This window comes from Pipistrellus hanaki (genome assembly GCF_964339955.1).
Source record: "Pipistrellus hanaki genome assembly, chromosome: 16".
NCBI lineage: Eukaryota > Metazoa > Chordata > Mammalia > Chiroptera > Vespertilionidae > Pipistrellus > Pipistrellus hanaki.
Genome location: NC_140518.1, coordinates 11,963,339 through 11,984,174, shown reverse-complemented (window position 1 = coordinate 11,984,174; position 20,836 = coordinate 11,963,339). Strand labels below are relative to the sequence as shown.

General features: G+C 40.6%; 2 protein-coding genes across 3 annotated transcripts in view; both read left to right on the top strand.

Moving 5' to 3' along the window:
• The first annotated feature begins 200 nt into the window (after positions 1–200).
• Positions 201–20,440, top strand: SLFN11 (schlafen family member 11). 2 transcript variants are annotated; one of them, XM_084863434.1, is made up of 5 exons: positions 201–1,302; positions 9,238–10,298; positions 11,842–11,970; positions 17,761–18,484; positions 18,933–20,440. In XM_084863434.1, the coding sequence occupies exons 2-5, from the start codon at positions 9,245–9,247 to the stop codon at positions 19,774–19,776; spliced, it is 2,751 nt and encodes a 916-aa protein (XP_084719560.1). In that variant the 5' UTR covers positions 201–1,302; positions 9,238–9,244; the 3' UTR covers positions 19,777–20,440. The 2 variants fall into 2 exon arrangements, with proteins under 2 accessions (XP_084719560.1, XP_084719559.1); XM_084863433.1 differs by lacking the exon at positions 201–1,302 and adding an exon at positions 6,878–6,963.
• Positions 6,874–20,836, top strand: part of LOC311611337 (schlafen family member 11-like) — a 38,086-nt gene continuing 24,123 nt past the window's right edge. The window contains exon 1 of the mRNA XM_084863420.1: positions 6,874–6,963. Within this exon, the coding sequence (XP_084719546.1) occupies positions 6,944–6,963 (20 nt within the window). The 5' untranslated portion in view covers positions 6,874–6,943. The remainder of the gene's footprint in view (positions 6,964–20,836) is intronic.

Sequence of the window (20,836 nt, the reverse complement as noted above, 5' to 3'; positions counted from 1 at the left end):
AGATGGCACCCAGTCCTGACTACATGACTCCCAGCTCCTGCATGGCCTGGATCCTGGCAAGTAGCGGCCTCATCTGTGAGATCCCCAGCCTGGGCTCCACGCAGGCCAGGAGGAGAATTGATGCCTGCAAGAGGGGAACTGGATTTCAGTGAGGACAATACTGATGGGAACTGTTAACGAAAAAAACCATTGAAACCTGTAAAGAATTTTTTAAAGAGTTTATTTGAGCCAAAACTGTCGAACCTCAACGGATTGAGATAATGCTCCAAAGAATGGCGGGTTACATTTCTCTATTTATACACTGAAATCAAAGGAGGGACATAGGTGGGTGACATGAAATTCATTGGTGATGGATTAAGGAGGCGGGAGAAAGCAAAGCGGTGGGAAACCCCTGGGATTAGATAAAAAGTAAAATGATGGACGGGTACTCAGGTGAGTGCAGGAACAATTAACATGATAACGAAGGAATTTGAGGCATCTGTCGTGGCCTCACCACAGTTGGTTGTGCCTCAGGGGCTCCGGAAAAAGGGAAGTTACAAGTTACCCAGACATCTCACAGATATGTTATCTTAGAGGCAAAAAGGCAAATGGGCTCAGTAAAAAGATCAAAGTTGATCTTTGTCTGGGAAAGTATCTGGGACATGACTACCTACTATAACCTGTTAGATATTTAATTTCCAAACCATCTTTTGTGGTTATCTTAGGTCTCTGGGTTTGCAAGACTGCCATGCAGGCCTTCCCTGAGCTTGTCAGGTTAGCATGTGGCTCTTTTCTTTCACAGAACTGTGGTACAAAGGGTCTTGGTAACTGTATTTGTTGTTTATGCTGAAAGGAAATAGGATGATGCAATGATTTGACTCCACACACTCAATTGCAGCCGCACACTCTCAACACTCACAACGAAACTCACTCAGACCTAAACCAGAGTCTCCAGACTCTATAACCAGGCCTCGGTGGTCGTCACCACCTGGGCTGTGAACTGGGAGTTTTGCGGTGTCCCGCCTCCCGACCGTTCTGGATAACAGGATACGAAACAAACCAGAACAAGAAACCGAAAGAGAGACCAGGCCTGACGAACAGGCAGATCCGGGCGTGGTCCGATGTTCCAGAGGACTTGAAATTTCTTAGAGGGACTTACTGAGAAGCCTCTCAGGTGGGATCTTGCCGGGGCCTCCAAATGTTATGGATCGAGTCCCCAAGAGATGAACCACCGAAGCCAATTTGATTAAGCCAGCAAGAATTTATTACAGATTCGAATCCGGGCTCAAACCGTGGTTGACGCAGCAGCCAGCAAACACCCAGGTAAGAGCCCCGATGGAGGGGCAGTCCCTCCTCTTATACCTCCTTTTCCCATTCCACTGCTGGTTTGTCATTCCTTGATTGGCCCCTCAGGACAAAGTAACTGTTCCTAGGCGGTTTGTACAGACTTGTCTGTTCTGTCTCAAGCAGGATGTCTGCTCTGTCTCAAACAGGAGTGTACAGTAGGATGTTGCGGTTCTGCTGAAGCCAATCTCCTAGTTAGATCTAGAGGGAGGTTTGCATGTTTCACTGTAGAGGAATTCCAACTGACCTTATCTTTTTAAAATTTTCCACTCTGGTCTGGTCTGTCTCCAGAGTCCTTATCTCTTGGGCTGGCTAGGCCCACTGTCACAGTGAGGGAGCCACAGTAAAGCTGCAGTGCTGGACGGAAGTGCAGGTCAGGCGGCGGTGGGGGGGCCCTCCGAAGTGTGCGAGCGGGAGGCAGGGAAGAGAAGGGAGGTGGGAAGTCAGGAGGCTGAAAAGTGCGAGGCAGGAAGAAGGGGGTGAGGGTGTGTGAGGCCAGTGTGTAGGAGGCGGGAAGGCGGAAGGCGGAAGGCGGAAGGCGGAAGGCGGAAGGCGGAAGGCGGAAGGCGGAAGGCGGAAGGCGGAAGGCGGAAGGTGAGGGGGGGGAAAGGGGGGGGAGACGCAGGGGGCGCAGGAAGCGTGGGAGGAGGCGGGGCGGCGGAGGCAGGAGGCGGGGGGATCGCAGGGTGGGAAGAGGAGGGCGGGAGGTGGGGGCGGGGTGTCGGAGACTGGAAGGAGCTGAGAGGCAGTGTTTGTACTGATGCTGCAGCAAGGCTTTCTTAAGTTAAAACATGTTCCTGTTACTATTTTTTTTTACACTATTACCGATGTCCCCCATTCCTGTGACTTTTTAAAAAAATATATATATTTTATTGATTTTTTTACAGAGAGGAAAGGAGAGGGATAGAGTTTAGAAACATTGATGAGTGAGAATCATCGATCAGCTGCCTCCTGCACACCCCCCACTGGGGATGTGCCCGCAACCAAGGTACATGCTCTTGACCAGAATCGAACCCAGGACCCTTCAGTCCGCAGACCAATGCTCTATCCACTGAGCCAAACCGGTTTCGGCTCCTGTGACTCTTTTTAAGTAATGCTTCTCTAGAATAATTTGTAAATAGTATCAAACACATGTTTAATGTATTGAGATACTTTGGACTTTGTATTAATTGCTCATATCATACTTTATATTCGTTCATGATGTTTCTTGTATGTAAAACCATTTATTCTGTGATAAATCCAATTTGAGTTGGTGCAGTGTGTGTCTGTGTGTTTAATAACAGCAATAATAAAAAACTTAAATAAGTACAAGTATAATCTAAAAAACACGTTTTTGTTCCCCTCATTTTTGTTACCCCGTTACCTCAAACTGACAACTGTTAACATTCTGTCAGTTACTTCAAGTCTTTTTCAATTTCAGAAAATAAAATATTGTAGATAAATTTGAAGTTCTTGCTTTTCATCTCCAGTTCCATTTTTCTTTCCTCAGAGACAATATTCTGAGTTTATTGTATAGCTTTACAGTCTTTTTAGTTTACACCCGGTTTTACATGATATGTCCAGGGAAAATATGTACCTTGGGTTTATGTTCATATTTGGCATATTTATAAAAGGTATAAATCTATATGTGTACTTCTGCATCTTGAATTTTTAATTCTGCAGTTTATTTCTAATATCTGCCACTTGTGTGTCTGTTCATTTATTCCCTTACAGTGGTTTATAATATTCTGTTTAATACATATTACCACATGTTATCTTCTCACTCCTTTAGAGAAGGACAGTTAGGCTATTTGCAAAATTTAGTATTACAAACAGTACTAAAATAACAGCTTGTTCTTATACACATTATTTATCTGTTCATCTGTTGAACAACATCTTGGTTGCTTCCAAGTTTTGGCAATTATGAGTAAAGCTACTAGAAACATTCATGTGCAGGTTTTTGTGTGAACATAAATATTCAACTAATTTGGGTGAAAACCAAGGGGCACAATTATAGGATTGCTCATGTCATATTTTATATTCTGTGATAAATCCAATTTGAGTTGGTTTGGTGTGTGTCTCTGTGTGTTTAATAACAGCAATAATAAACTTAAGTACAAATATAACAAAACACTCCTTTTGTTCCCTTAATTTTTGTTACCCCATTACCTCAAACCCATGAGTATGGCAATAATATGTTTACTTTTGTAAAAAACCAGATTGTCTTTTAAAGTGGCTGTACCAGCCAACATCATACTCAATGGGCAAAAACTAAAACCATTCCCTCTAAGAACAGGAACAAGACAGGGATGCCCACTCTCACCACTCCTCTTTGATATAATACTGGAAGTACTAGCCATTGCAATTACACAAGAAGAGGAAATAGAAGGCATCCAAATTGGAAAAGAAGTAAAGTTATCCTTATTTGCAGATGATATGATATTGTACATAAAAAAAACCAAAAGACTCCATAAAAAAACTAATAGACTTAATAAATGAATTTGGCAATGTAGCAGGATACAAAATTAACGCCAAGAAATCTATGGCATTTCTATACACCAATAGTGAACTTACAGAAACACAGACTAAAAAAGCAATCCCATTTACCATCACACCAAAAAATTAAGATTTCTAGGCATAAACTTAACTAAGGAGGTAAAAGACCAATAATCAGAAAACTATATGACACTGAAAAAAGAGAAAGAGGAAGATGTAAACAGATGGAAGAACATACCATGTTCATGGATTGGTAGAATCAACATAATTAAAATGTCTATACTACCCAAGGCAATCTATAGATTCAATGCACTCCCCATTAAAATACCAACCGCTTATTTCACAGACCTAGAAAGAACTCTCCAAAAATTCATCTGGAATAAAAAAAAGATCCCTAATAGCCACAGCAATCCCGAGAAAGAAGAATAAAGTAGGAGTGATTGCAATACCAGATTTCAAGCTATATTACAAAGCCACTGTTCTCAAAACAGCCTGGTACTGGCACAGTTTAGGTATTTACCTATGCTGCCATCTTGGTTTCTCCATCCAGATTCTCCTTTTTATTAACAATATAAATTGATCCGTTTCTGTTTCTTCTTCTTCTTCTTCTTCTTCTTCTTCTTCTTCTTCTTCTTCTTCTTCTTTTTTCAATTCACAAAAATTTGTTTTATTATTTATTTATTTATTTATTTTTATTGATTTTTTTTGCCCCCCTCCCTCCCATACATACCCTCCCTCCCCAGAGTTTTATGTCCATTGGTTGTACTTATATGCATGTATACAAGTCCTTCGGTTGATCTATTATCTCTCCCAAATCTCCCTCCCCTCCCCATTGTTTTTCTTCTTTTATTCTTGGAATCATTTGTCTCTGTACAGTGAAAAAGACCAATTCATTTAAATGTTAAAATTATCACTTTCTCTAAGACAAATGAATATATTTGAATATTTCAAAATTTACATCTTTACTGTCTTCAACACAAAATTCAATAATGACGTAGCTCCTTTGATTCTTTCACAGAAGCAGGCAGAGGGACAGGTGAGTGGGTGGGTAGGGTGGTGCATTCCTCTCAGGTGGCAACGCTTTCTCCTAGGTGCAGCCTCTTTACTTCCCTTAAGCAACAAGCAGGCTAGACAGATCTGTGTCCCCAGAATGCAGCATTGAGAACTGACTCCTCCGGTTGACAAGATAAAGAAAGTGACAAAAAGGGGCTTGAGGATGGAGAATGACTGCATGCAAATGAGTGAGGGCTGGTGATGCTGTTGACACAGCAAAATGCCTATAAATATTCTTTTTTAAATATATATTTTTATTTCAGAGAAAGGGAGAAGAGAGAGATAGAAACAATGATAAGAAAGAATCATTGATTGGCTGCCTCCTGCATGCTCCCTACTGAGGATCAAGCCGAAAACCCAGGCATGTGCTCTTGACTGGAATCGAACCAGGGACCCTTTGGTCCACAGGCCAATGCTCTGTACATTGAGCCAAACCAGCTAGGGTGCCTATAAATATTTTTTATCAAGTTGAGGAAGTTCCCCTTAAAATTTTTTTTTTACTGTTACGTTTTAGAGTTCTTTTTATTTTTTTTATTTTTTTTATTTTTTATTTTATTATTTTTTTTAAATATATTTTATTGATTTTGTACAGAGAGGAAGGGAGAGAGAGAGCTAGAAACATCGATGAGAGAGAGTCATCGATCAGCTGCCTCCTGCACACCCCCTACTGGGGATGTGCCCACAACCAAGGTACATGCCCTTGACCGGAATCGAACCCGGGTCCCTTCAGTCCCCAAGCCGACGCTCTATCCATTGAGCCAAACCGGTCTCGGCTAGAGTTCTTTTTACATTTTAGATTTGGTTAATTTGTCAGATACATGATTTGTAAATATATTTTCCGTGTATATAGTTCTGTTTTTTCATTGAAAAGGATGTTTTACAGAGGAAAGTTTTACATTTTTTAAGAAGTTCGTATTATTGATTTTTTTTATTTGACAGATTGTGTTTCAAGTGTTATCGAAGAATTCTTTACTAGGCTCGAGGTCATCAAGAATTTCTCCTGTATTATCTAGTAAAATTTTTTTTTATCATTTTACATATTTAACTCTATGGTAAGGTGTCAGGTATGAGGTTTAAGTCAAAAAAAAATTTTTTCTTTGCCTATGGACTATTTTATCCAAAGTCCACCGTTTACATTATGGTTCATTCTTGGTGCTATACATTCTATGGGTTTGGACTGGGAATCAGACCTGAAACCTCTTGGTGTACAGGATGGCACTCCACCAACTGAGCCACCGGGCCAGGGCTGTGGTTCCTCAATTAAATTCTCTTGCAGAACACACTGGTTGACCCAGCTCCTCTATGTTCTTTATCATATCAGCCAAGTCAGAGTTGTGCTGGCTTGAGGCTGGGCTCTCCCTTGGTCTAGTCAGCTGGGGCCATTCAGTAGGAGGGAGCAGAGGTCCCTATAAGGCTAAACCTGTCATAGGTCTCTAGTTAGAGAACTCTGTGAGGATGGTGCTTGTGGTGCCAGAAAGGCCTTTGTGTACGGATTAATATTATAATGGGAAGGAGAGAAAAGGAAATTTGAATAACCCAGACATGCCTGAACCATCGCACACGAGTTCTAATTGTCAGCTGTAGGAGGCACACAAAAAGAGAAAGTGGAGAAGGATTGTTGTGTAAAAAAAATAATTATTTATTTCCAAGTGGAAGGGAGAGAGAGAGAGAGAGAGAGAGAGAGAGAGAGAGAGAGAGAGAGAGAGAGAGAGAGAGAGAGAGAGAGAGAGAGAAACACTGATCGGCTGCCTCCTGCACGCCCCATACTGGGGATTGAGCCTGCAACCCAGGTATGTGCCCTTGACCCAAATTGAACCTAGGACCCTTTAGTCCGCAGGCTGACGGCTTCAGCTAAACCAGCTAGGGTTGGAGTAGGGTTTTAAGAAAACAAGAGCTTCTTGCAGTAAGAAATTACAATCTTGAGTCTTTAAAGTGTTTGGGCTATTTAATATTCATCTGAAAAGTCAGAAGCAGGAGCAGACTCCCTACTGGGAACCTCTCTAGACACAAAGGGATCCCTTCTCCCAACTGTCCCTGTGTTGTCTTCCAGAACATCTGCAGGTGTGTGCCTGGGAAGACAGTGGACCAAAGCATGGCTCACTTGGAGAGCAGGTAGGCAAGGCTTGTGTGCAGGCGGCTGACATCAGTAGTTTTTTTTTCTTAAGTTCTTTAAATTTTGAAGGAAATTGCTATTTTTATTTTTCTCTCTTACAAATATAGGCATTTAGTGCTATGATTTTTTCTCCACATACTGTATAAGCTATTTGATGTGGAGACCTAAACCACAAATCTCCAACAGGCAGATTCCTTGTATCTCTCACTGCAGTTAGTGGCCTAAAATGAAAACTCATTGAACATTCCCTGTATTAATAAATAAAATAATGAAATGCTTTGATCACATTTTTCAGTCTATAATCAAGGAAAAGAGAAAAATGACTGTGCAGGTGGCAATACAATCCTAAGCATCTCAAGCGCCCCCTCCTCACCATTGTACTGTTGACTTTTATTGATTTGCTCAACCACCTCCCAATGTAAGGTCTTTGAGATCATAACGACTTAGAATCCATTGATCCTTTTTTTCCCCATTAATCAGGTCCATCCCCTGCCCTGACCATCTTCATTTCTCAGCCTGTCCTAAGAGTGTGTACAATCCAAAACTTTAACCACTTTTTTGCTAATGATCTGAATTTATTATATCCCCTACTCTCCTTTTATTTTTTTATTTTTTAATAATTCCTTACTGTTGAAAGTCTTACATATGTCCCTTCACTCTCTTCCCCTCCCCGCCCCCTGCCTTTCATCCTCTCAACTCCACCTCCCTTACTCTCCTTTTAAGTTTTTTGGGGTAAAGGTTTTTCTACGTTATGAATAATTTAAAACTTACAGAAAAATACAGAGAACAAAATAATAAGCACAAATATATACACTACTCAAATTTAATAGAAGATGGCAATTAAAAAGTCTTCTTATGCTGTGGCTGGTGTGGCTCAGTTGGTTGAGTGTTGTCCCACGCACTGAAAGGTCACCAGTTCTATTCCTGATTAGGGAACATGCCCAGGTTGCAGCCTTGATCCCCAGTGAGGAGCATGCAGGAAGCAGGAGGCATCTGATTAATTTTTCTTTCTCTCGTTGATGTTTCTCTCTCCTCCTCTCTCTTCCTGTATTTCTAAAATTAATAAAAACATTTCTTTTCTTTTTTTTTTTTAGGAAAAACATTTATTACTATGCCAAAGAATGTAAATATTCCCACCAGGGACAGTTTCAAGCTACCAATGTGACATCACTAAGTGCAGAGTTGATAAGTACAGCCTTTTACAGTATTTCTACCATACAGATACAATAGATGTAAATAACCTCACAAGCAAAGATACTATTAAAATGTAGTAAATCGCCGAAACTGGTTTGGCTCAGCGGTAGAGCGTAGGTCTGCGGACTGAAAGGTCCCAGGTTCGATTCCGGTCAAGGGCATGTACCTTGGTTGCGGGCACATTCCCAGTAGGGGGTGTGCAGGAGGCAGCTGGTCGATGTTTCTCTCTCATCGACGTTTCTAGCTCTCTATTCCTCTCTCCTCCTCTCTGTAAAAAAATCAATAAAATATATTTATAAATAAATAAATAAATAAAATAAAATGTAGTAAATCATTCAGAAGACGTGAGTTTGCATTGTTACATTTGTTTTTAATGAAATTTAGTTATAAGTTTATATAATAATGACTGTGTTTAACAACTGGCTCAAAAAAATTCTTGAAATATTAATAAGTGACCCTAGAGCCAGTCAGAGCTACTACAAGGCAACAATTCCCCAAATTTTCTTTTCATCTTCTGATGTGAAAACATTGCCTATTATAAGAGGTTGGATTTTGGCAACCTCCATATGCAATAAAGACATGTGTCTACACAGGGTGAATAGAGTATTATCTTGCCATTATCTCTCAAGTCACACCACCTAGACCAGTGGTCGGCAAACTCATTAGTCAACAGAACAAAATATAAACAGTACAATGATAGAAATTTCTTTAAAAAAAAAAAACATATATATATATATATATATATATATATATATATATATATAGTATATTTTTATTGATTTCAGAGAGGAAAGGAGAGAGAAAGAGAGAAACAGGATGAGAGAGAATCATTGATAGGTTGCTTCCTGCATGCCCCCCACTGGGGATCAAGCCTCCAACCTGGGCATGTGCCCTTGACTGGAATTGAACCTGGGATCCTTCAGGACTCATTTTTTATCTACCACTTAATCTCCAGCCCCCAGCACTTAGCAGGAATCAATAAATATTTTCAGATAAATTAATGAATGAATGCATTTTTATGTTCTATGTAATGTACTTCTTTATCAACATGAGATATGTTTTAATGGTTTCTGTTGTAGAACAAACATGAAGAAACATAATCCATCTTTGGTGGTAGACTCTTCTTACTCAGACTTGGTCATCAATGTCGGAGAAGTAACTCTTGGGGAAGGAAACAGAAAGAAGCTGCAGAAAACTCAGAGAGATCAAGAGAAGGAGAAAGTGGCCCGGGCTGCCTGTGCTTTATTAAACTCAGGAGGAGGAGTGATTCGGATGGAAATGGCTAACAGCGATGAGCATCCTGTGGAGATGGGGCTGGATTTAGAAGAGTCTTTGAGAACACTTATTCAGTCTTCAGATTTCCAGGCTTTCTTTGAGACTAAGCAACACGGGAGGTGTTTTTACATTTTTGTCAAATCTTGGAACACTGACTTTCCCCCTGAAGATCGTTTCAAGCCCCGCATTTGCAGCCTGGGTTCTTCATTACACCGTAGATCTGCCACCTCTGTGCTTCTCATGGATTCAAGAGAGGCACTTAGTTTTCTGAAAACCAAGAAAAAAGAAGCAAAACTTTTTTGGGGAAAAAATTCTAGTAAAAATTTCAGGGATGCAAGGCAAAACTTCCATGACTCGGATCATGCTCACCTAATTTTCCAAAAAGACCGGCTTGAGCATGGTGAAATCCTGCCCTTTCCTGAGTCTCAATACGTTGAGTTTAAACAGTTTTCTACGGAACACGCCCTAGTCCGTATAAAAGACATGATTCCAAAGTATATACCTGCATTTGCAAATGCTGTGGGAGGCTATCTTTTTATTGGAGTGGGGGATAAGAGTAGGAAGGTTTTGGGATGTGCTGAAAAAAACATTAAGCCTGAGGATTTGAAAGAGGAAATAGAAGAAGCAATAAACAAATTACCTCGTGCCCATTTTTGCCAATCCCAATGCCAGATAACTTTCACAGTCAGATTCTTGAATGTGTTTGCCAAGGAGGAGTTGAAAGGTTATGTTTGTGCGATCAAAGTGAAGCCATTCTGTGGTGCAGTGTTCTCAGAAGCCCCCAGGTCATGGATGGTGAAAGACGGGGAAGTCTGCTGCCTGACAACTAAGGAATGGACAGACATGATGATGGACACAGACCCAGGTGAGAGGGGAAAATACCGCCCTCCCTGCCCTTTTCTTGCTCTAGCACCTCATACTGAACAGGCTTTCCTTTGGTTCCTACGGCTTTGAGCTTCTCACCCCCACTAGACTCTGTTATTCGAACCTCCCAGTATCCTGCTTTCCATACATGGTAAAATTTTGCCAGGTAATTAGAAGCCCAAATCAAGTGCCTTATACAATAATAGGCAATGTTTTCACATCAGAAGATGAAAAGAAAATGTGGGGAATTGTTGCCTTGTAGTAGGTCTTACTGGCTCTAGGGTCACTTATTAATATTTCAAGAATTTTTTTGAGCCAGTTGTTAAACACAGTCATTATTACATAAACTTATCATTACATTATATTAAAAACAAATGTAACAGTGCAAACTCACACCTTCTGAATGATTTACTACATTTTAATAATATCTTTGGCCAAAACCGGTTTGGCTCAGTGGATAGAGCCTCGGTCTGCGGACTGAAAGGTCCTGGGTTCGATTCCGGTCAAGGTCATGCACCTCAGTTGCGGACACATCCCCAGTGGGAGGTGTGCAGGAGGCAGCTGGTCAATGTTTCTCTCTCATCGATGTTTCTAACTCTATCCTTCTCAATTCCTCTCTGTGTAAAATCAATAAGATGTATTTAAAAAAAAATAATATCTTTGCTTATGAGATTATTTACATCTATTATATCTGTATGGTAGAAATACTGTAAAAATCTGTGCTATTGTGTGTTTCTTATCAACTCTGCACTTAGTGGTGTCACATTGATAGCTTGAAACTGTCCGGGGTGGGAATATTTACACCAAAGAAATATAAATGAAATGCTATCTAGACATAGAGAGTGAAGAATTATATTGAATGGGAAACACATTCAAACTTCCAAATAATGTCTCTTGGTTGTTGAATTTTGGCAACCTCCATATGCAATAAAGACATGTGTCTGCACAGGGTGAGTAGAGCATTATCTTACCATTATCTCTCAAGTCACACCACCTAGACCAGTGGTCGGCAAACTCATTAGTCAACAGAGCCAAATATAAACAGTACAATGATAGAAATTTCTTTTTTTTTAAATGTATTTTATTGATTTTTTACAGAGAGGAAGGGAGAGGGATAGAGAGTTAGAAACATCGATGAGAGAGGTACATTGATCAGCTGCCTCCTGCACACTCCCCACTGGGGATGTGCCTGCAACCAAGGTAGATGCCCTTGACCAGAATCAAACCTGGGACTCTTCAGTCTGCAGGCTGATGCTCCATCCACTGAGCCAAACTGGTTAGGAATAGAAATTTCTTTTAAGAGCCAAATTTTTTAAACTTAAATTATATAGGTAGGTACGTTGTTATTAACTTAATTAGGATACTCCTAAGCTGGCCTTTGCTAAAAACTCAAGGAGCCAAAGAGACACATGTGACTCGTGAGCCACAGTTTGCTGACCACTGACCTAGACAGTCATAGAACACACCTACTTGTAAGGCTTCTTGCAGTGGTGAAAAAATGGACTAACATGTCAGAATAACATGAGATTTTTTTCTTTCTTAAGAGCTTCGGAAATTGTCCAAAGACTTTGAATCTCAGCTGAGTCTGTCTAGCAGGCCTCCTCGTAGCAGCCCGGTGTACTCCAAGAAAGGCCTGGAACACAAGAAAGATCTCCAGCGACTTTTATTTTCAGGTAGAAACTGTGGTCTGCCTACTTGACACCAGCCAGTTTCTATGCTAGGATAAAGGGGGGTAAAGGGGGTGTTAAATGGTTATACTTGTTTTTTTCAATCCTGAAAATGTACTCTCCAAACCTATACAAGTTGATGATGCTACCAGTATATTGGTAATAAGTAATTTAGAAATGAATCTTCACTGACCCCACTGGCTGAGGCAGTACCACAGATGGAATCCAGGATTATTATTACTCTTAAACACTATTTGGTCTTGAAGTTCTCAAATTACACCGATCATCAGTATTTCTAGTTACTTTTAAAAGTACAGACACCGGGTTCCTCGCTCCAGACTCAATAACTTAGACTATCTGGGATAATATGTCTTTTTTTAAAATATATATTTTATTGATTTTTTACAGAGAGGAAGGGAAAGAATAGAGAGCTAGAAATATCGATGAGAGAGAAACATCAACCAGCTGCCTCCTGCACACCCCCCACCGGGGATGTGCCCACAACCAACGTACATGCCCTTGACTGGAATCGAACCTGGGACCTTTCAGTCTGCAGACCGACACTCTATCCACTGAGCCAAACTGGTTTCTGCATGAGATATGTCTTAATGTGCATTTTTAACAAGGTTACTCACATGGTTTTTATATTCTTCCATCTAGACTAGAAATCTTTTTTCTTTTTTTAATATATTTTATTGATTTTTTTTTTACAGAGAGGAAGAGAGAGAAATAGAAAGTCAGAAACATCGATGAGAGAGAAACATCGATTAGCTGCTTCCTGTACACTCCCCATTGGGAATGTGCCCACAATCAAGGTACATGCCCTTGACCGGAATCGAACCCGGGACCCTTCAGTCCGCAGGCCAACGCTCAATCCACTGAGCCAAACCGGTTTCAGTGACTGGAAATCTTTTTACCTAGTGAAATAGAGGCATACACTGCACCAACAGAAAAAAAAAAAAAAAAAAAATTGCCCACCTTTGCCATATTTTCCAGAGAAGTAACTGCAATGAATATAAAAAAGAATAAAGATTTATATCAAGTTGTAACACAAGCCCTAGCTGGTTTGGCTTAGTGGATAGAGCATTGGCCTTTGGACTGAAAGGTCCCAGATTTGATTCCCAGCAGGAACATGAGAGGTTTTTCCATTCATTTGCATATCAAATTTATATTTTTTAAATTGTTCACAATAAATTGTATTAGATACAAGAGTAAGCATAAACATTGATAACTATTTTCAAAACTCAGTAAGCTCTATTTTAGTAGCGCTTATTACCATGGAATAAATTATAACTAAAACAAAACAGCAGATTATATGCAACAATCTATTTTTCTTATATAAAAATAAAATTTTTGCCCTAACCCGTTTGTCTCAGTGTGTCTAGAGCATCTCATCAGCCTGTGGACTGAAGGGTCCCAGGTTCAATTCCAGTCAAGGGCACATGCTCAGTTGTGGGCTTGATCCCTAGCAGGGGGTGTGCATAAGGCAGCCTATCAATGATTCTGTCTCTTCAGTGATGTTTCTATTTCTCTTTCCTTCTCCCTTCCTCTCTGAAATCAATAAAAATACATTTTTTAAAAGTCAAATTTTCAAAAATTGTACCAAAAATCTAAAGGATCATTTTTAATCCTCACCCAAGGAGTGAGGATATTTTTCCATTGATTTCTAAAAAGAATGGAAGGGATGGGAAAGTGGGGAAAGAGAGTGAGGGAGAGAGAAAAACATCAATGTGATAGAGACACATTGATTGGTTGCCTCCTGCTCTCACCCCAACTAGGGTCAGAGATTGACATGCAACCCTTCAGTCCTCAGGCCAATATTCAAACCACTGAGCTAAACTGGCTAGGTAGAAAGGGACACTTCTTGCCTTGAAATAATTTCCTTAGGAAGCATGTTCTATTATATAGTTAAAGTAAGACCAATTCAATGATGAGATAAAACACACTTGCTTTGAAATTCTTTAGTGCTTTTCTCCATTTATCAGGAGGGATAGTATGTGTGACTTGCAGGGTAGTGCAGTAGAGTGGAAACCACAATAGTCCCTGAAGCTTGGGTTTGGATGCTGGCTCTTCCATTTCCTACGGGTGTGGCCATGGGCAACTCACTTGACCTGTCTGAGTTCCAGTTTTCTCATAAAAAGGAGATTAAATGAGTATATCTCTCTTGCACAATTGAGAGGCCCAAAGATGTCTGTAATCCCTCTAGTACAAGCAACAAATGATGTGGTTTTTTTATTTTTATTTTATACTTCTTTTTATTTCTAAAGTTCTATTTAAACATATCCTTATATTATTCTATTTCATCCATTCTAAGCATTGTGTTTCCCTGGATGTTTCATAATGGATGCCATCTCCCACTGGCTGTCATCCAGGTTGCAGATATAATCAAGTCTTTTTTTTTTTTTTTTAAATAAGTCTTTATTGTTCAGATTATTACAAATGTTCCTCTTTTTTTTTTCCCTCCATTGCTCCCCTCCACCAGATTCCCACCCCACCCTCTGCCTTTCCCCACCCCACATTGTCCTCATCCATAGGTGCACAGTTTTTGTTCAGTCTCTTCCCACACCCCGCTCTCCGCCTTTTCCCCAAGAATCATCAGTTCACTCCCCTTCCATACCTCAGATTCTATTATATTCACCAGTTAATATTGTTCATCATTATTTTTAATTCCCTTTGTTTTTTAGATTCACTTGTTGATAGTTATGTATTTGTTGTTCATAATTTTTATCTTTATCTTCTTCCTCTTCCTAAAGAACCTCCTTCAGCAATTCATATAATTCTGGTTTGGCGGTGATGAACTCCTTTAGCTTTTTTTTTTATTATTAGTGAAGCTCTTTTCTGGCCTTCAATTCTGAGTGATAGCTTTGCTGGGTAGAGTAATTTTGGCTGTAGGTTCTTGCTATTCATCACCTTGAATATTTTTTGCCATTTCCATCTGGCCTGCATGGTTTCTGTTGAGAAATCAGCTGACAATCATATGGGTGTTCCTTTGTTTATTTATTTATGTATTTATTTATTTATTTATTAATAAATTTTATTGATTTTTCACAGAGAGGAAGAGAGAGGGATAGAGAGTTAGAAACATCGATGAGAGAATCATCAATCAGCTGCCTCTTGCACACCCCCTATGGGGATGTGCCCGCAACCAAGTACATTCCCTTGACTGGAATTGAACCTGGGACCTTTCAGTCTGCAGGCTGATGCTCTATCCACTGAGCCAAACCGGTCCCGGCTGGGTGCTCCTTTATAGGTAACTACCTGCTTTGTTCTTGCTGCTTTTAATATTCCCTCTTTGTCTTTTGCTCTTGGAATTTTAATTATGATGTGTCTTACTGTGGTCCTCTTTGGATTCCTTTTGTTTGGGGTTCTGTGCACTTCCTGGACTTGTAAGTCTATTTCTTTCCCCAGGTGGGAGAAGTTTTCTGTCATATGTCCTCCAATAGGCTTTTGGTATCTTGCTCTCTTTCTTCTTCTGGGATTCCCATAATTCTGATGTTGGTTTGTTTGAAATTGTCCCGGAGTTTTCTTGCACTATCTTCAACTTTCTGGATTCTCTTATCTTCTTGCTTCTGTAGAGGGGTGCCCTCTGGCTCTTTGTGTTCCAAATCCTTGACTTGATTCTTGTAATCTTCCAGTCTGTTTTTAGGACTCTGTATAATATTTTTTTATTTCTAGTTGATCCCTTTTCATATCCTCAAAGGTCTCATTTATTTTATCAGCCTTTTCTAGGAGATTCTTGAAAAATCTTATAACTATGGTTTTGAATTCAATGTCCATTCTTTTACTTTCCTCCATTTCCTTCCTTTGTGTCCTGCCTCTTCTCTGCATTTTAGCTACTTCCCTGATTTGATGGAATAGTTTTGTGTGCTAGGTGTCCTGGTAGAGCCCAGTAGCACAGCCTTCCCAGTTATCTGAGGTGTACATTCTTGGTGAAGCCCTTTGTGGGCTGTGTGTGTAGACTTGTTGTTAAGCCTTGCTTGTTGTTGGTATCACTGGGAAGTGTTGATCTCCAAGCCAGTTGGCTGTAAGGATCAGCAGTGTCTCAGCTAAAAGGGCTTCTGTGCTTGAGCTGCAGTTTTTTTCATTAAACTGCCTTAATACAGGCCATTTATATGCAAAAGTAGCCGTGTGGTGCCTTGGTGGGTCTATAGAATGTGTGAGTGAGGCCTCAGGACAGGGCCTCAGGGTGGGGTGGGGTCTCAGGACATCACTAGGCTGGGGCGTAGCTAACAGTGATGGCTGCCATCTGCCTTCTCTGCCCTTCTATGTTCCCAAGTCCCCGAGTTTCCAAGTCCTCAAGTTCCTGTGATCCAGCGCAGTAAACAATGATTGCTGCATGCACCTCTGCAAGAGAGTCACCCTCACTTTTGGACCCAATGGCCAACAGACTAGCTTCTCTCTGTAGGCATCTGAGTCCCCCACGTGACCCCAGAAACTGGATTTCAAAGTAATCAGGAGTAGTTTCCCTTTGGGTTGAAAAGAGAAAAAAAAAAAGCCACGCGCCCAGTTGCCCACCACCAGCCTGATTCACATGCCTCCGTACCTAGGCTTCTCAGCTTTTCAGAGCTTTCGCTCCTTCCTCTTTCAGCCAGCCTTCCTGTGGTTTTGGGTGATAGATGTCCTGTATATTAGTTTTAATTTTGTAATTGTGCGAGGAGGCAGACCAGTTGTTTACCTACGCCGCCATCTTGGTTTCTCCATAATCAAGTCTTGTGAATACTGGGTACAAGTGAGAAAGCATCACAACAGCAGACAATAAACAATTACCAATGAACTTTGGCTAATTTCACTCAAAATTACTACTACCAATCTGACACCAGCAAAACAGGATAAAACAGTCTCTTCACTTCCTTCCCCTGCCTCCTCTCTCCATCTTTGAACAAATGACCATTGAAAGAAGTTTAAAACCCTACATTATTCTCATGACACATCATTGTTCCTTACTCCCTCGTGACAAACGGAGACTTTGTGATGGATGCAGTCTCACCCTGATATGTGAGTGATACCAGAGTTTAGCTTCAGGAGTTTAGCTCAGGGCCCAACTCCAGGGTCTCTCAGGCCAGGACCACAGGGAATTCTCTGTGAATAAAAGGTTTAACATGGCTCCATCTTCTCTGAAAATACTTACTGAGCACCTTCTTCCAGGGAGGGCTTCTGCTACCTCCATCTATGGGAACTGTTCAGGGAAAAATTGAGATTCAACAGAACTAACATTTCCCAAACAGCTACAATAAAACATATATTTTATGCTATTTTATTTATTCCTCACCATGAGAAATGTGCTATTTGTTAATGCGGGTTTTTTGTTTTTTGGGTGGTTTTTGTTTGTTTGTTTTTTGTTTTGTTTTTGTTGTTGTTTTTTGGTTTGTTTTACAGATGCAGGAATAGTCTTAGAGAAACTAAGGAATTTCCCAAGGTTATAAACATAATAAGCACATAGATGAAGTGTGCCAGGTTTTCAAGACTTCTTTTCCTTTATTATAAAACAACTAGAGGCCTGATGCATTCCTTCCTTCAGCTGCTGGCACCTGCTTCCCTCCTCTGGCCTCCAGCAGGCACATGGGACCCTGGCCTCCCTCTGGCCCCGGCTTTGTCCAGAATGATGTCCAATCTAATTAGTATATTACCCTTTTATGATTATAGATAATATTTATAAAAGAACATATACCAAAAATATTTAATTTATCATAATATTATTATTGAGTATAAGTATAACAATTACTTTTTATTAATTATAATTAATCATGCAAATAAATATGATATTGACCTTACATTTCTAACTCTTTCCATATCTAGTATTTTCAGAAGACTTGAAATTTACTCCTGAATCGCTCTTGGAGGAGCTTTACTCAGAGCATGAAGGCCTAGAGAAATTAATAAAGAAGGAAATGCATCCTTTCTCCCGAGGGATTTTGATCCTTTCCAGAAGTTGGGCTGTGGATCTGAACTTGCAAGAGAAACAGGGAGTCATTTGCGATGCTCTGCTGGTAACACAGAACAGCCCCCCCATTCTCTATACCATTCTCAGGGAGCAGGATGCAGATGGGCAGTTGTACTGCACCCATACCGCCTTTACCTTGAAGCAGAAGCTGGTGAACATGGGGTGCTACACCGGGAAGCTGTGTGTCATGGCCAAGGTCCTCCATCTGAGTCCTGAGAGCAATGCAGAGTCCTTTGAAGGTTCAGACTCTCTGATTAAGTACCCTAAGTCCTACTACCTTGCAGACACCAAGCAAATGGAAGCCTTGCTGCAGTCCCTTGTGATTGTCTTGCTCAGCTTCAGGTCTTTCCTGAGTGACCAGCTTGGCTGTGAGATTTTAAATCTGCTCACAGTCCAACAATATGAGATCATCTCAAAAAACCTCCGCAAGACCCCAGAATTGTTTATCCATGGTTTACCTGGCTCAGGGAAGACTATCATTGCCATGAAGATCATGGAGAAGATCGAGAATACGATGGGTTGTGAGATAAATAAAATTCTCTATATTTGTGAGAACCGACCTCTGAGGGACTTTATTCGGTAAGCTGTTGGGTCTCGTTGACACCAAATGAGGTTCAGTTTGAAATCATTCCATGTCTCCCTCTACTCAAATCACTTTGTTCCTTTTCTTAAAATCCTCATCTGAGGATATTTTCCCATTGATTTTTAGAAAGAGTGAAAGAAAGAGGGAAAGACAGAGGTAAATATCAATGACACATTGATTGGTTGGGAAAGTTCAGGTTGGAGAGGAGCCTGCAACTGAGGTACGTGCCCTTGACCGGAATTGAACCCAAGATCCTTCGGTCCACAGGCCTATGCTCTCTCCACTGAGCAAAACTGGCTAGGGTATCACTTTGTTCCTTGACAATAGGGTGGTAAATTGATCTGTAACAACAGTCCTGTTTTTATAGGAGTATGACATAGTATTATAATTTTCCTCCTTTATATACTTAAAGAAAACCTGATTGTGTCTTTTTAATTTTTACAGTAATAAAGGTATCTGCCAGGCAGTGACCCGAAAAGCCTTCATGAAAAGTAATTCAAACTTTGAAAACATTCAACACATCATCATCGACGAAGCTCAGAATTTCCGCACTGAAGATGGGGACTGGTATGAGAAGGCAAAAGCCATCACTCGGAGAGGAAAGGGTGGCCCCGGAATTCTCTGGGTCTTTCTGGACTACTTTCAGACCAGTCACACGGAACGCTCTGGCCTCCCAGACCTTCAACACCAGTACCCAAGAGAAGAGCTCAGCAGAGTGGTCCGCAATGCAAACCCAATAGCCAACTACCTGCTAAAAACAATGCACAAAGTCAGAGAAAAGCCACCACCTAACATCTCCTCAGAGTCCCTGAATATATTCAGGGAAGCTGAATGGTCTCGAGATGTTCCAGGCAACTTAAAGATTCGTGGGTATAGGAATGAAAAACAGATGGTGAATTATATAGCAAAAAAATGCCATTCACTATTAAAGGATGGATATTCCTGCAAGGATATCGCTGTGATTTGCAATACAGCAGAAGATGTACAGGAATATAAATCTAAGCTTAAACGTGCACTAAGGAAGAGAAAAAGGTCTCAGTCCAGTGAGGAATCTGATCTGTTAGTAATAGGAGATGCATCAGCGATCACGGGCAATCACATTGTATTGGACACTGTCCGTCGATTTTCAGGCCTGGAAAGGAACATCGTGTTTGGGAACATTCCAAGGGCAGCTGAGCCAGCTGTTTTCTACAATCTTCGACTCTGTCTGGCTTCCAGGGCAAGGAAACAGCTGTATATTTTGATTCCCTCTGAAGAAATGACTCATTCTTCTGAATCATTTTACTGATGGTCTTCATTTTTCCCATCAATGAGGACAGTATATGCTTCCACTTATTTGTATCTCCCTCAATTTCTTTCTTTAGTATCTTATAATTTTCTCATTATAGGTCTTTTACCACCTTGGGTAAATTCATTTCTAGGTACCTTATTTTTGTTGTTGTTGTTGCAATAGTAAATGAGATTTTTTTCCTTAATTTTTTTTTCTTATAGTTCATTGCTGTATAAAATGCCACAGATTTATGAATACTAACTCTGTATACCACTACTCTGCCACGTTCATTTATTAGATATAGTAGGGTTTTTTGGGGGTAGATTTTTTGGGTTTTCTAAGTTCAATATCATATCATCTGCAAATATTGTCAGTTTTACATCCTCCTTTCCAGTTTGGATGCCTTGCTTGAGTAAACCCAGCAGAGATCACTCAGGCTGTCCCAGGGCAGACAACCAATACAACTTATAGAATGTTTAGCTAGCCAAAACTGGTTTTGCTCAGTGGATAGAGCATCGGCCTGCGGACTGAAAGGTCTAGGTTCGATTCCGGTCAAGGGCATGTACCTTGGTTGCGGGCACATTCCCAGTAGGGAGTGTGCAAGAGGCAGCTGATCGATGACTCTCATCGATGTTTCTGACTATCTCTCTCCCTTCCTCTCTGTACAAAATGAATAAAATATATTTAAAAAAAAAAAAAAAAAAGTCCAAGGTTGTAGAACTGTTAAGTGACAGAGACAGCAGACCCACTGTCCTTACCACGAGGTACTGTGTTCCTCTCCAAGGGACCCTTTCACTCTAGGCCTGGAAAGTGCACCAGTTTCAGGGGAGACAAGAGATGACAGAGGAGCCCATGGCCAAAGACGTAACTGGCCTGTGTAGACATGGGACACAGGTTTTGGAAAGCATCAGCTGTATCTCGGGTTCAAAAACCTGCTGATGGGGATTCTTCAGCTGGCAGAAGAGGAGAAAAGTTAGAAGTTCCAGAGCAGGAGAGGACAGGAGTAGTATCAATCAGCATGTCACGTGGCCAAAAAATTACCTTGGAATATTGCTAGTTAGGACAGGAAGAAGAGCCC

Bases quoted from the DNA above. Each gene is read 5' to 3' on its own strand.
- SLFN11 (XM_084863433.1), top strand. From the start codon at position 6,944: ATGGCTCACTTGGAGAGCAG. The intron at 6,964-9,237 runs GTAGGCAAGGCT...TTTCTGTTGTAG, and splicing joins ATGGCTCACTTGGAGAGCAG to AACAAACATGAAGAAACATA. The intron at 18,485-18,932 runs GTAAGCTGTTGG...TAATTTTTACAG, and splicing joins CCTCTGAGGGACTTTATTCG to TAATAAAGGTATCTGCCAGG.